We start from the raw sequence: 13,266 nt of genomic DNA on the forward strand, positions 1-13,266 counted from the left end.
GCTTACTGCATCCCAATATTGTATCATTTGGATTAGTGTCCATTTGTGATATGCAAAGAGACAATTTTGCGATAAAAAGGGTATAATTAAAAAAAAAAAGTTTTTACATTTACATGAATCATCAACCTTTATTATCATGCCTGGTTATCACAGCTGGATTGAAGAGGGCAGTGTATTCTGATGATCAAATCCACAGCTGTAACAGATGTACTGATCCCAGTCTAATGGTGCGTTGGTTGAGATACGGTTTTTAGAAAGAAGCCTTGGGTTATTCATATATTGTTAGAATCCGGTTAATTACCTGTTACTCTCAAACCGGTAATCCATACCATCAACGTCATAGTAGTTGTCGTACTCACCGTAGTTGATGTGATATGTGCCAACACAGCTGTCTATCAGGTGTGTAATGGCAAATCGATCTGAACTTGAACTCAAAGTCAAATTTGCAACAGGTGGTCCTTTTGACAAAATGTTGTACAACACATAATCAACATTTGGTACATTTAGGCCTACCTTTCAAGCGTTCAATCCACCAATCAGTCAAATCAATGACACTGTGTTTGTTGGCCCATCTCTTTTTATTCAAATCAAATCAAATCGTATTGGTCACGTACATGTTTAGCAGTACTTTGCACTGCACTTTGTTCACCGCAAACCCCTGACTGTTTACTTCACTATTATTACCAAGTGAATTGATGAGAACAGATTCAAAATGTATAGCCATGCTGGATGCCAAGCTTAGATTTCTAACACACGGCGCAACAGTAACCTTTTTAGTGTCTGATGACTCTATGGCCCAAACATCTCTTGCTCATCCGATTGTCTGGGACTAAGTCTGGCCGTTTTGTCAAGGGTCTGTTGGGCGACATGCGGCTGCCGACGCTAGCTCTGTCCCACCGCATATCACTCATCAGAAATAGCCATGATCACATGGCCTGGACATACAAGTGGGCTATACTTAGCGTTCTGACCCTGCACATTGTGCTGTGGCTCAGCATACTGGGGGGGGGGGGGGGGGGGGGGGCAACCCTTTCCTCCCCTAAACTGCAGCAGACATGAGGTGCCTGCCTCCCCAAACAGACACTCGCAAGACTTCAGATGCTCAGCAAATGTGCTTATTTATAATGTGATATTGTGCAGGGAGAGTATTAATTAATCAATCTAATGTAATTTATAGAGCCCTTTTACAGTAGTTGCCACAAAGTGCTTTACAGTGTAATATGTGGGGTAGTAAAACAATTACAGATATTCAAAGTTACACACATTCTTGAAGTCCATATAGGCTAGTCATTTACCACACCACATTTCAGAAAGGGCAATTTGTAATGTTTACCTGTAAAATTGTTGCCTATTCAATATAGTTTGTTCAATTAGCTCAATCTGAAGTCCATCATTGGTAGATCTGTCATACCATTACATCTTTGATGATGGTTGAGGAGAATGAGACTACATTTAGTTAGCATTTTTTGGTGGACTAAGTTTGAATATGGGGCAGAGGAGCTTAATAAAATTGTTAAAGCGATATGCATAAAAAATCATAAAATGATTATGTGAAGATTAATAGGTTGTTATTGTACGATACCGTAATGTTACCTTTCTTTTTTTGACAGGTAACATTTGAAGAGGACCTTGTCAATTTGTCAGAGTGGCGCAAACATGACTGAGGTGGCACAGAATGTTGCTGATGTCGCATACGACATGACTGATGTGGCACGCGACATGAGTGACGTGGCACCCGATATGAATGCTAAAGCGCATGGCGACGTCGCGACCGAGTGGCACGGGCTTGGGGCACACAAAGAGGACGATGCCCCACATGACAAGCATGATGAGGCACTTAGCGAGAATGAGGAAGAGGTTCACACCGAAGAGGACGAGGTTCACACAGAGCCCGAGGTGGATGAGGAAGACGAGGCACACAACATGAGTGAGGTGGAGCACAGAGAAAATGATACGGCAAAGGACGAGCCAATGCAAAGGTCAAGATCGAGGAAGGACAAGAATGAGGTGGCACAAAATGGTGTGGCTCATGACATGGACAATGAAAAAGAGGAAGAAGAGGAAGACCAGTTACAGAACATATCTGAAGTGGCACTGAAACAAGAGGTGAGGCACGGCCATATCTGTGAGTTTATCCTGTTGGAGTTGATGTAATAGCTTACTTAATAATAAGGTTTACTTCTGGACATGTTCAATATGAAATATAGTAGGTGGTTGAGACAATTACTGATGTTACATTAGGGAGTGTGCCTGTAGATCGCTCATAAAGTTTCTGCAACGTTCAACTGAATAGCACTATTCAAAATGTGTTTGAGTTCTTAGACTCTCAGCCCTATGGATCTCACTCCTATGAAGCTTTCCCTTAGCACACCTCCCAATTCTTTACAAAAATGTTACGTTGACACTTGTATCTTCATCTTTCTCCAGAGACTCCTGCGCTTCAAAAAGCCGGTGGCCAGGAGCTACGTGCCCCAGATTGGTAAGGCTGACGTGAAGAACAAGTTTGAGGCCATGCAGAAGGCCAGGGAGGAGCGCAACAGTAGGAGGAGCCAGGAGGAGCACCAAAAGAGGAAGGAGCAGTATGTCAAGGAGAGGGAATACAATCGCAGGAAGCAACAGGTCGGAGGTCAAACAAGACAGAGATAACCCCAACTAACTGTGACCTGCATGGTATGGAGCACTAGCCTCAACAACCACAGTGTGCAGAAAAATCACACCTATTTAATTGAAATACCTTATAGTTGTGTTTGGGTTGTGCTTTTATCCATCTAGAGTGATTATTATATATTTTTTTTTACTGATAATGTACTAAATCAATTGTGCATTTTATGCATGTTGTCCTTTATCACAAGCTGTATCACAGGATGCAGCGTGGTAAAACAAACAGTGTCCGATACGAGGGATTAACACATTGATACTCAGGAGGGGGGAAGAAAACACCCTGTACTATCGTAGGCAACTCTCTGAGACGGGATGCCTACATGCTGATCTCCCCCCATGTCACAACCACATGATCCAATCAGAGGCCTCCCTGCAGGTCACATGCATGTGCAATTACACAGGATTAGGGGCTTGAGAACTTGCTGGGACCAGCATGGCTCCTGAGCGTGCAAAGCAGATGATCCCAGATAAACCGATAACCTCTCAACAAAGCTTTCCCTCTGATTCACCACAGATAAAAGAACTACTCGCCTCCAGTGATGAGGAGGAGGAGGTGAAGCCAGCCAAGGTAGAGAAATCCTACGTCCCCAAGATCACAGGTAGGAAATGGGGGTATTGTTGAGGGTGTAGAGGAGGGCAGGTGGGCTGGGAGAGGGCTGAGGAAGAGGGCTCTGTTCTAATTCTCATCTCACCCCATGGGGCAAATTCATTTGGCAACAAACTTAAGGATACGGACTGAAACAGGGAGGGACTACCTGGACTCATCCAATAAGGAACGCTCCTTTTCAATTCCAGTTGCAAAACGTTTTAAAACGTTGCATGCCTAATGAACACGGCCCTGTTGTTTGTGCTGTGGTCTCATCTTCATCATCATCTACATGTGGGTTCTACACTCTACAGGTAGCGTGAAGGGGAAGTTTGCTGAGATGGAGAAGCAGAGACAGGAGGAGGAGAGGAAGAGGATGGAGGAGGAGAGGAAGAAGCGCGCCACCCAGGACATCATGGAGAAAGCGAAGATGCAGAAGGAGCTGGCCAAGAAAGCTGCAGAGGTAAACTTGTGGGATTCCTTCCAGGTATACTGTAGTGTAGCCTATAGGGGAAGTGGGACAGTAGGGCTGGATTGTTCAGTCGCTGCCTCTATTGAGGGACTGGCCTCCATCTATGTGTAATCAGTCAGGTAATCCTCAGCTGCCACCCAGATGAGTTATTTTAAGTGCCATTTGAAAGGCTAACAGTTGGTGCAGGTTGGAGGGAAATCCTGCAGTGGAGTCCAGTGGAGCTGCAAGCCACAGCAGCTCTGAGAACACATATTCAGGTCATATGCTATGAATTTTCGGTGTATCTGTCAAGTTGAACAAGGTTTTCCTCACTAGTCATCACGTAGTGGCTTTAGTACCCTTAGAATGGATCACAAACAAAATTGCTGCTTCGAAGGCATTCAGCGCTAGTTGCAATGGCGTGTTATGCATTGACGCTAGCTGTAGCTATAACCATGCCAAACTGGACCGAAGCCAGTTCTCCAAATTTATGTTGACCTAGATACGATAAAGTGACAACACACACTAGGAAGTACTAGGAAGCATTATGCCTACTGCTTGTATTCAGTGCTTACTGTACACACGTTGTTGATCTTAGTTCTACTCCAGTGATCTATTTGTTTCTTGAACATGGTGAAAGCTATATAGACTTCAATCTTCATTGTCTCCTTTCACTGCAACCTACTGCATGTACCTTTACTGTATAGTAGTGAGGAAAAACTTGGGGAAGTCTTTATTGAGGGTGGGAGGTAGCTTTAACCTGAGCCAGTACTGACCGAATGAGCTATAAACAATTGGGCCACCGGGCTTACAAGTTCTGCTGCTGCATGAGCCACATACACTGCCAGGTGTAGACAACATGTGACTGGCAACTGTTTCCCACACCACTGACTAAATTAGCCCCTATCCCCCCCCCCCCTCCTATTTTAGGACTGACATTCACAGACTGACCCATTGAAAATGGTGGCCATTAGGCGAAAGAATGTTCTCTTTTATGGGCTGTTAGCTTCTCTCTCTCTCTCTCTCTCTCTCTCTCTCTCTCTCTCTCTCTCTCTCTCTGTGTGTTTTGTTAGTGGGGATTTTTCTCTCTATTTTGACATAACATAGGCAGGTATCAACTAGTAATTTCATAATGTATAACATAGCTTTAGCCCATTACTTGGTTATACACAACCACTTCTGCATTTGTCAAGTTCACAGACCAGGAAATGGTTTGTGTTGCTGATGTTTTATGTGCTAAACCCTCTTTGGGAATCAATAAAGTACTGTCTTATCATATCTTATCTCATGTTAAATGTAATTTCCTTTTCTCACAATGGCTTTTGTCCACTTATGTCAGGAGGGAGATGACAGCATCCTGGTCCGCGTGGTGCCATCGAAGCCGTCGCGACCTCCAGGCAGGATCAAGATGAACTTTGAGGACCTGGAGAAGAACCGTGAGGAAGAGCTGAAGAGGAGGACTGAGGAGGAGAAGAAGAAGCGCTACGACGAGAACAAGCAGTCCTTCCGCGAGGCCAAGCGGCGCTCGGTTGTACAGGTGAGCTGAGGAGGACCTCTCCAATAGGCTTTGGCAGGACTGGCAGCGTCGCTGTTTTAGGAGGAAATCTAGGAAAATCGAATATTTCATGGAAGCCATTATATCCATGTCAATCTGTGTCAATACTTCAATACAATACTTCATGGGAATATGGTGGTCTATGTCAGCCCACAGGACAAAGAATGAGCTTAAGTGTTTCAAGGAAAATCTTTAATGAAATCTATTCTGTCTGTGTCAATACTTTGTGGTAATATGGGGGTCTAAGTGTAGATTGTTTATATCAAAGCAGGATGAGGAGCAGCCCACAGAGAAGTAGCTTTGGTAGGACAAAGGAACAGCTTACAGTGGCTTGCGAAAGTATTCACCCCCCTTGGCATTTTTCCTATTTTATTGCCAAACAACCTGGAATTAAAATAGATTTTTTGGGGGTTTGTTTCATTTGATTTACACAACATGCCTACCATTTTGAAGATACAAAATATTTTTTATTGTAAAACAAACAAGAAATAAGACAAAAAAACTAAAAACTTGAGCGTGCGTAACTATTCACCCCCCCCCAAAGTCAATATTGTGTAGAGCCACCCTTTGCAGCAACTACAGGTGCAAGTCTCTTGGGGTACAGCAATCTTTAAGTCATACCACAGATTCTCAATTGGATTGAGGTCTGGGCTTTGACGAGGCCATTCCAAGACATTTAAATGTTTCCCCTTAAACCACTCAAGTGTTGCTGTAGCAGTATGCTTAGGGTCATTGTCCTGCTGGAAGGAGAACCTCCGTCCCAGTCTCAAATCTCTGGAAGACTGAAACAGGTTTCCCTCAAGAATTTCCCTGTATTTAGCGCCATCCATCATTCCTTCAATTCTGACCAGTTTCCCAGTTCCTGCCGATGAAAAACATCCCCACAGCATGATGCTGCCACCACCATGCTTCACTGTGGGGATGGTGTTCTCGGGGTGATGAGAGGTGTTGGGTTTGCGCCAGACATAGCGTTTTCAAATGGCCAAAAAGGGAACATTTTTTGTTTCATCTGACCAGAGTACCTTCTTCCATATGTTTGGGGAGTCTCCCACATGCCTTTTGGCGAATACCAAACGTGTTTTCTTATTTTTTTCTTTAAGCAATGGCTCTTTCTGACCACGCTTCCGTAAAGCCCAGCTCTGTGGAGTGTACGGCTTAAAGTGGTCCTATGAACAGATACTCCAATCTCCGCTGTGGAGCTTTGCAGCACCTTCAGGGTTATCTTTGGTCTCTTTGTTGCCTCTCTGATTAATGCCCTCCTTGCCTGGTCCATGAGTTTTGGTGGGCGGACCTCTCTTGGCAGGTTTGTTATGGTGCCATATTCTTTCAATTGTTTAATAATGGATTTAATGGTGCTCCGTGGGATGTTCAAAGTTTCAGATCTTTTTTTATAACCCAACCCTGATCTGTACTTCTCCACAACTTTGTCCCTGACCTGTTTGGAGAGCTCCTTGGTCTTCATGGTGCCGCTTGCTTGGTGGTACCCTTTGCTTAGTGGTGTTGCAGACTCTGGGGCCTTTCAGAACAGATGTATATATACTGAGATCATGTGACACTTAGATTGCACACAGGTGGACTTTATTCAACTAATTATATGACTTCTGAAGGTAATTGGTTGCGCCAGATCTTATTTAGGGGCTTCATAGCAAAGGGGCGAGTACATATGCACGCACCACTTTTCCGTTTGTAATTATTTTTTCATTTTTGAAACAAGTAATTTTTTTCATATAACTTCACCAAGTTGGACTATTTTGTTTATGTCCATTACATGAAATCCAAATAAAAATCTATTTAAATTGCAGGTTATAATGCAACAAAATAGGAAAAACGCCAAGGGGGATGAATACTTTTGCAAGACACTGTAGGTGTTTCTAGGAAAATAGGAAAATCTCATCTTTCATGACAGCCGTTCTGTTCTGTCTGTGTCAATACTTCATGTGGATATGGTGGTCTCTAAGGTAGACTGTCTTTGTCAACGCAGGATGAGGATGAGGAGCAACTCACGGAGAAGGAACAGGTGATTCCTGGGAAGCTGAAGATGACGTTTGAGGAGGCGGAGAAGGAGAGGCAGGAAAGGCTGAGGAAGCAGGCTGAGAGGGAAGCTAAACGACGTCTGCAAGAGGAGAAGAAAGCCTTCGAAGTGGCCAAGCTGGAAATGGTGACTGATCTTATAAAACATTATTAGCTCATTCCTTATTAGCTTATTAGCACATTACGTTTCAATGTCCTGTACTTTCCTTGTGAGAGCTGAGATATTTCCGACTTGCTAGATACTGTAAACCTTGGAGGTAAATTATCAGCGTGGCCATTCTGTACCAACCCTGCATATCCCCTTCATACGTCCTGCAGAGCTTTTCTCTTGTGCTTTTGAAGTGTCAAGTTGACTTGTGCCGTCTTTAGGTCTTGATAAGACTTTTAAAGAAGCAATCTCAATCTGTCAGAGCTTGCATGTTGGTGTGTATAATGTAGTTATAAAGGTGAACATAATCTCGTAAACATGGGATGAGGCCTAAAACGATCCACCTTTTCTGAACAAGAAAACACCCCGGGAAAAAAACCTGTATAAAACAGCCAATGCATTCTTAACAGTAGCATTTATTTAGCGCTACGTACAATCAAGCTTCGATAAGGTGCTTTGAGGCTCTTCCCGGATTGAACCTGTGCTGTTGTTGTTGTTAGCGCTGTGTTCTAACCAACTGAGCTATACTTCCCAGCCTTGTGCCTTGTGTGATTTTGGAAGTTGATGTGCTTGCAGGGAGACGATGAGGAGGACTCACAAGGAGCTCAGGGCGAGAGAGAGGTGATCCAGCCTGGTAAACTAAGGCTGAGCTTCGAGGAGCTTGAGAAACAGAGGGTAGAGAATGAGCGTAAGGCAGCAGAGGCGGAGTACAAGAGACGAATGGAAGAGGAGAGGAGGGCTTTCGCCGAGGCCAGGAAAAGCATGGTCAGTGAGAGTAATATAATGGTCACTTCACCTGATCCCAGATCTGTTTGTGCCGTCTTGCCATCTCCTATGGTCATTGCCTTGTCATAGGAGATGGCTATACAGCACAAACTGATGTGGGACCAGGCAGAGCCCCTAGCCTGGTCATTGTGTTTAGAGTTCCTTTTTCATACTGATCCCACCCAGAGATGTCAGACACTAGTTTGAGCTCTTTCGTTGTTGTCCCCTTCTCCAGATAGTGGATGATGACGATGAGGTGTTGCTGGCCATGCTGAACCTGGAGGGCAGCAAGCCAGGGAAGCTGTGCATCAGCTTCGAGGACAAGGAGCGTCAGAGGAGAGAGGTGGAGGAGAAGAAAGCAGAGGAGGAGGCCAAGAGGAGGCTGGAGGAGGAGAAGAGGCTCTTCGCAGAGGCCCGCAAGAATATGGTAGGACTGGGTAACATACCCATAGAGATCCTACAATTCACTAGAGGAATTTGGCATCTTAGCAACATGATAAAAAATCTGCCATCTTGCCAGGATTTTTTTTTTTTAGAAACAGATCAAATATGGTATAACTATGGTATAAAACAATACATTTGTGAATCATAGGATCTCTATGAACATACCTCTGCAGGCAGCACCAGCATGTTGCTTATGAAGCCCTGCGCTAACATGTATGTTATAGTAGGCTAGGTTCAGAAGGAGCATGTGAAAAGATTGAAATTATTTTGATGAATCATTTATTCCTGTTTTTTCATCATGATTAGAGCCACAGTGAGTTACTTTTTGTAACTTGTTTTGCGTGTGTATGTCACAGATGAATACCTACAGTTTCTCACGCTGTGCGATATTTTGAACCCTGCTTGAGCCGTGTCATCTGAGCACACATCCAATGTGATGCTCGCACTTTAAACAAACTACAAATGACATTTGCTAATAAATGATTTGTGTAGGCCTTACGAAGGCTTTAGTATGACCCCATAGTTAATTTTAAGTTATAGTTTGTTTCAAGTGTGACCAATCTACTGAAAACTAACCCCAACATTAACATTTGAGGTAGCCTATATTTAATGTAAGAACTCAATCTCTAATTGGTCTATAATAGGACATGGATTAATCCTACATGATGATGTAACGTTACTGAAACACCACACTTGCCACTGCTGTTCCTACTTTCAAATTATCTTCTTAAAGAGCCCCCTGGATCGAGAAAAATCTAAGACTTCATATCAAGATGGAGAAGTAAGATATTTTCACTTTCAAATGACAATTGTATTTGTACACTGACTGAGAAGAAATAACACAGTGTTTCCCATGAACTGCTAATACTGTAAGTTCTTATTGTAAGTCAAAGGTTATGCATGGATGTGAATGGTCTGTATGAATGGGATATTCCGTAGGCATACTAACACTGCTGGCTTGCTTTAAAAGTGGCTCCCCGTCAGTGTGTAATAGTGTGTCCTGGTTACTTGGGCTGATTCTACAATGATGTTGAAAGACTTACTAGAACGAGATTCAAAATCTTCATCTCATTCTAGGGCTTTTTACAGTATCTGATGAGAAGATCAATGTGATTTGGTTCTCTTAGCTTTGCTGTTCAATGTGACTATGTTGCTTAGCTTTGCTTTTCATTGGGTGCTTCACTGTTTGTGAATCATTCTGGGAGGGTTAAACCGGTGGATTAAATTGCTTTTGGAAGCTGATATGACGATTGATTTGTGATTAAAGATTATTTGTGCTATTTGATTCTGATTGGTTTCGAGTGAAATGTCAAATGACACCATGCTCTGTGTTTGTATTCCGCCAGGTGCTAGACGAGGACGAGGAAGGGATGTTCAAGAGTGAGTCCCAGGAAGCGTTGCACCCTGGGAAACTAGAGATGAACTTCGAGGAGCTGCTGAAGCAGAAGGAGGAAGCCGATAGGAAGCGCAAGGTGGAGGCGCGCAAAATGAAAATGGAGCAGGAGAAACTGGAGTTTGAGCAGCTCAGACAAGAGATGGGAGAGGTCAGTCATCAACATGGTATCAGTCTCACAATGCTGTTAACTAAAACCCACATGGGAAGTCTCATGGATATTGGCATGGAACTACCAACTGCAGAGATTGATGACAAGACGAGGAGAACCAGGGACCGTATTTATCAAGCGTCTCAGAGTAGGAGTGTTGATTTATGATCAGTTTTGCCTTTTAGATCACAATCCCAAGATTACATGGACAGGTGGGAACTGATCCTAGATCAGCCCTCCTACTCTGAGACGCTTGGTACATACAGTTTAAACCATGAGACCTACAATGAGCTCCAAAAGTCTTGAGACAGTAGCAGTTGTTTTGTTGTTTTGGTTCTGTACTCCAGCACTTTGGATTTGAATGATAAAATCAGGTTAATGTGCAGACTGTTTAATTTGAGAGTATTCTCATCCATACTGGGTGAACTGTTTAGAAAGTACAGCACTTTTTGTACGTAGTCCCCCCATTTTAGGGACCAAAACTATTTGGACAAATTCCCTTATATGTTTATTAAAGTAGTCAAAAGTTGAGTATTTGGTGCCATATTCCTAGCAGCAATGATTACCACAAGCTTGTGACTTTCCGTAATCATGGTAGAATTGACATTAATGTATAAGTGTTTAGAAACATATTCTATTCTTATTAACAATAAAAGTTAAATAAACTCCAAAATGACACAATACATTATTGACCATTAATTTTAATTGGGCACAAAATAATCTGAAATACAATCTAAACAAACAGCAAATGAATCCAACAAGTTTGTAGAGTCACAAGCTTAATGTAATCATTGTGTGCTAGGAATATGGGACCAAATACTAAAGTTTTGACTACTGTAATACACATATTGGTGAATTTGTCCCAAGACTTTTGATCCCCTAAAATGTACTAAAAGTGCTGTAATTTCTAAATGGTTCAACCGATATGGATGAAAATACCCTCAAATTAAAAACAGGCTGCACTAACCTCATAGTCATTGTACCATTTCAAATCCAAAGTGTTTGGACTACAGAGCCAACACAAAAAAAAGATGTCACTGTCCCAATACTTTTGGAGCTTACTGTATGCTTCTATTGTGATCGTATCCTCATCACTAATCAGTTCAATGTGCTTCTTCCCAAAGGATGAAGTGAATGAGTGCTCTGATACAGTGAGTAAGGAGTATGAGGAGCTGAAGAAACTCAAGAGGACCGGCTCCATCCAGGCCAAGAACCTCAAGTCCAAGTTTGAGAAGATCAAGCAGTTGAAAGACGAGGAGATCCAGAAAAAGATTGAGGACGTGAGAGCAAAGAGAAAGGCCGTAGACGAGGAAATCAAAGAGAGGGAAGAAGAGCGGATCCAGGAGGTATACATTTGAGCATGGTCCTTCAGAATCGCTTAGGAACGCCAACGTGTTGGTCTGTATCATGTTCTTCTGAAATCACTTACTTGTGAGGGCTGTTTTTTCAGGAGGATGATGAAGGCAAAAAGGACACAGAGAAGGGGGCTGAGGAGGCTCCGTTCAGACAGAAGGTGGACATGCGTGCACGGTTCGAACAAATGGCCAAAGCCAGAGAGGAGGAGGAGAGGAAAAGGGTGGAGGAACAGAAGCTGCAGAGGATGCAGTTCGAGCAGCAAGAGATTGACGCCGCTCTCCAAAAAGTAAATCCCTCTTTCATCGGGTTCAATCATCGGGTTTCTCGTTGTTAAACTGTGGGCATCCTTGACACGCATGACATTCTAAAAACGCATGACAGTTCAGTTCAGCCCGAAGTGGTAATGTGAGAGGGGGAGGGGTTCCACAAATCTAAAATGTGATATCACGTGTCATGTCTTTGGCAGAAAAGGGAAGATGAGGAGGAGGAAGAGGGAAGCATCATCAATGGCTCGGCAGCCTATGAGGATGAGGAGGACCACGCCAGGTCGGGGGCTCCGTGGTTTAAGAAGCCCCTGAAGAACCAATCGGTGGTGGATGCCGAGCCAGTGCGGTTCACGGTGAAGATCACCGGGGAGCCCAAGCCGGAGGTGACCTGGTGGTTTGAGGGGGAGATGCTCCAGGACTGTGAGGACTATCAGTACATAGAGAGAGGGGAGACATTCTGCCTCTACCTGCCAGAGACCTTCCCTGAGGATGAGGGAGAGTACATGTGCAAAGCTGTCAACAGCAGAGGCACCGCTGCCAGCACCTGTATCCTAACGATAGAAAGTAAGCAATCGTCCGTCTGACTGCCACTGCATGCCTGCATGATACCACTTCCTGTTTTAGTTTTTTGATCTTCCTATGATTGGATGGGATCGCATGCTCCTCTTCCTCATTGGCTTGGTTCAGCTGGTTCATACATGGGTAACACCTCACTTTTCTGTTTCTCTCTTCCAGCTGAGGACTACTGATGCTTTCCTTTTTCTGGAACTTTCCCTGTCTCTCTCACTCTTTTTTGTATAACGTAATATCTCATGTTAGAGCCAAAAAGAGGAGGAAACAGCAGTATGCTAGCCATTCCTTCTATGGATACACACAAAATGAAAAGTGCAAGATCATGTTGTTTATGTATTGCTCATCATTCATCATTCATCCCTTTCATTATTATGTTTAGGATGAAATCTGTGCCAAATCACATATTGGTCCCATGAGTGATTGCTGCCATGAATGACGTTCAGATTGATTTTGTGATCATATCATAGATCACAACGCCTGTGCATCTGGGAAATTGTCCCTTCAAAGGTCAAATTTCAGAAAGTTTCATTTGAAAATATGGTGCAACCCAATTTAAAGCCTTTCGATATCCCTGTGAAATAGATACAGCAGTATGCACAATCTATCTGAAACATTGGTTACTAATAAAAATAATGATCTATTTAGGATTTTTGTTTTTCTTTTTTAATATTTTGTTAATCTAAAAAGGTACATAAAGATTTTTCATATCCCAGAAGTTTTTTTTCATGTTGAGCTAAAATACAACTCTACATGATATGCATTATATAGTTGTATGGTTTGAAATATAATGACACAATTGGTTTTATGCTAGCCTAAATATTTGTGATACGTTTATTAAAAGTTTTAATAAAATGTGCTAAATACCAGTCTCTGTGCAACTGTTCTA

The 13,266-nt window shown here is 43.0% G+C and overlaps 1 protein-coding gene across 1 annotated transcript; it reads left to right on the forward strand.

Moving 5' to 3' along the window:
- The first annotated feature begins 1,656 nt into the window (after nucleotides 1–1,656).
- On the forward strand, nucleotides 1,657–12,556 carry LOC120055135 (nexilin-like). Its single transcript, XM_039003061.1, has 13 exons — nucleotides 1,657–2,106; nucleotides 2,428–2,619; nucleotides 3,176–3,260; nucleotides 3,562–3,710; nucleotides 5,038–5,235; nucleotides 7,235–7,411; nucleotides 8,009–8,197; nucleotides 8,433–8,624; nucleotides 9,988–10,185; nucleotides 11,310–11,486; nucleotides 11,636–11,827; nucleotides 12,008–12,371; nucleotides 12,543–12,556. The coding sequence occupies exons 1-13, from the start codon at nucleotides 1,657–1,659 to the stop codon at nucleotides 12,554–12,556; spliced, it is 2,577 nt and encodes an 858-aa protein (XP_038858989.1).
- Nucleotides 12,557–13,266: the final 710 nt, after the last annotated feature.

This window comes from Salvelinus namaycush, chromosome 10, assembly GCF_016432855.1.
Source record: "Salvelinus namaycush isolate Seneca chromosome 10, SaNama_1.0, whole genome shotgun sequence".
Taxonomy (NCBI): domain Eukaryota; kingdom Metazoa; phylum Chordata; class Actinopteri; order Salmoniformes; family Salmonidae; genus Salvelinus; species Salvelinus namaycush.

Bases quoted from the DNA above. Each gene is read 5' to 3' on its own strand.
- LOC120055135 (XM_039003061.1), top strand. From the start codon at position 1,657: ATGACTGAGGTGGCACAGAATGTTGCTGATGTCGCATACGACATGACT. The intron at 7,412-8,008 runs GTGACTGATCTT...ATGTGCTTGCAG, and splicing joins AAGTGGCCAAGCTGGAAATG to GGAGACGATGAGGAGGACTC. The intron at 8,625-9,987 runs GTAGGACTGGGT...GTATTCCGCCAG, and splicing joins CAGAGGCCCGCAAGAATATG to GTGCTAGACGAGGACGAGGA.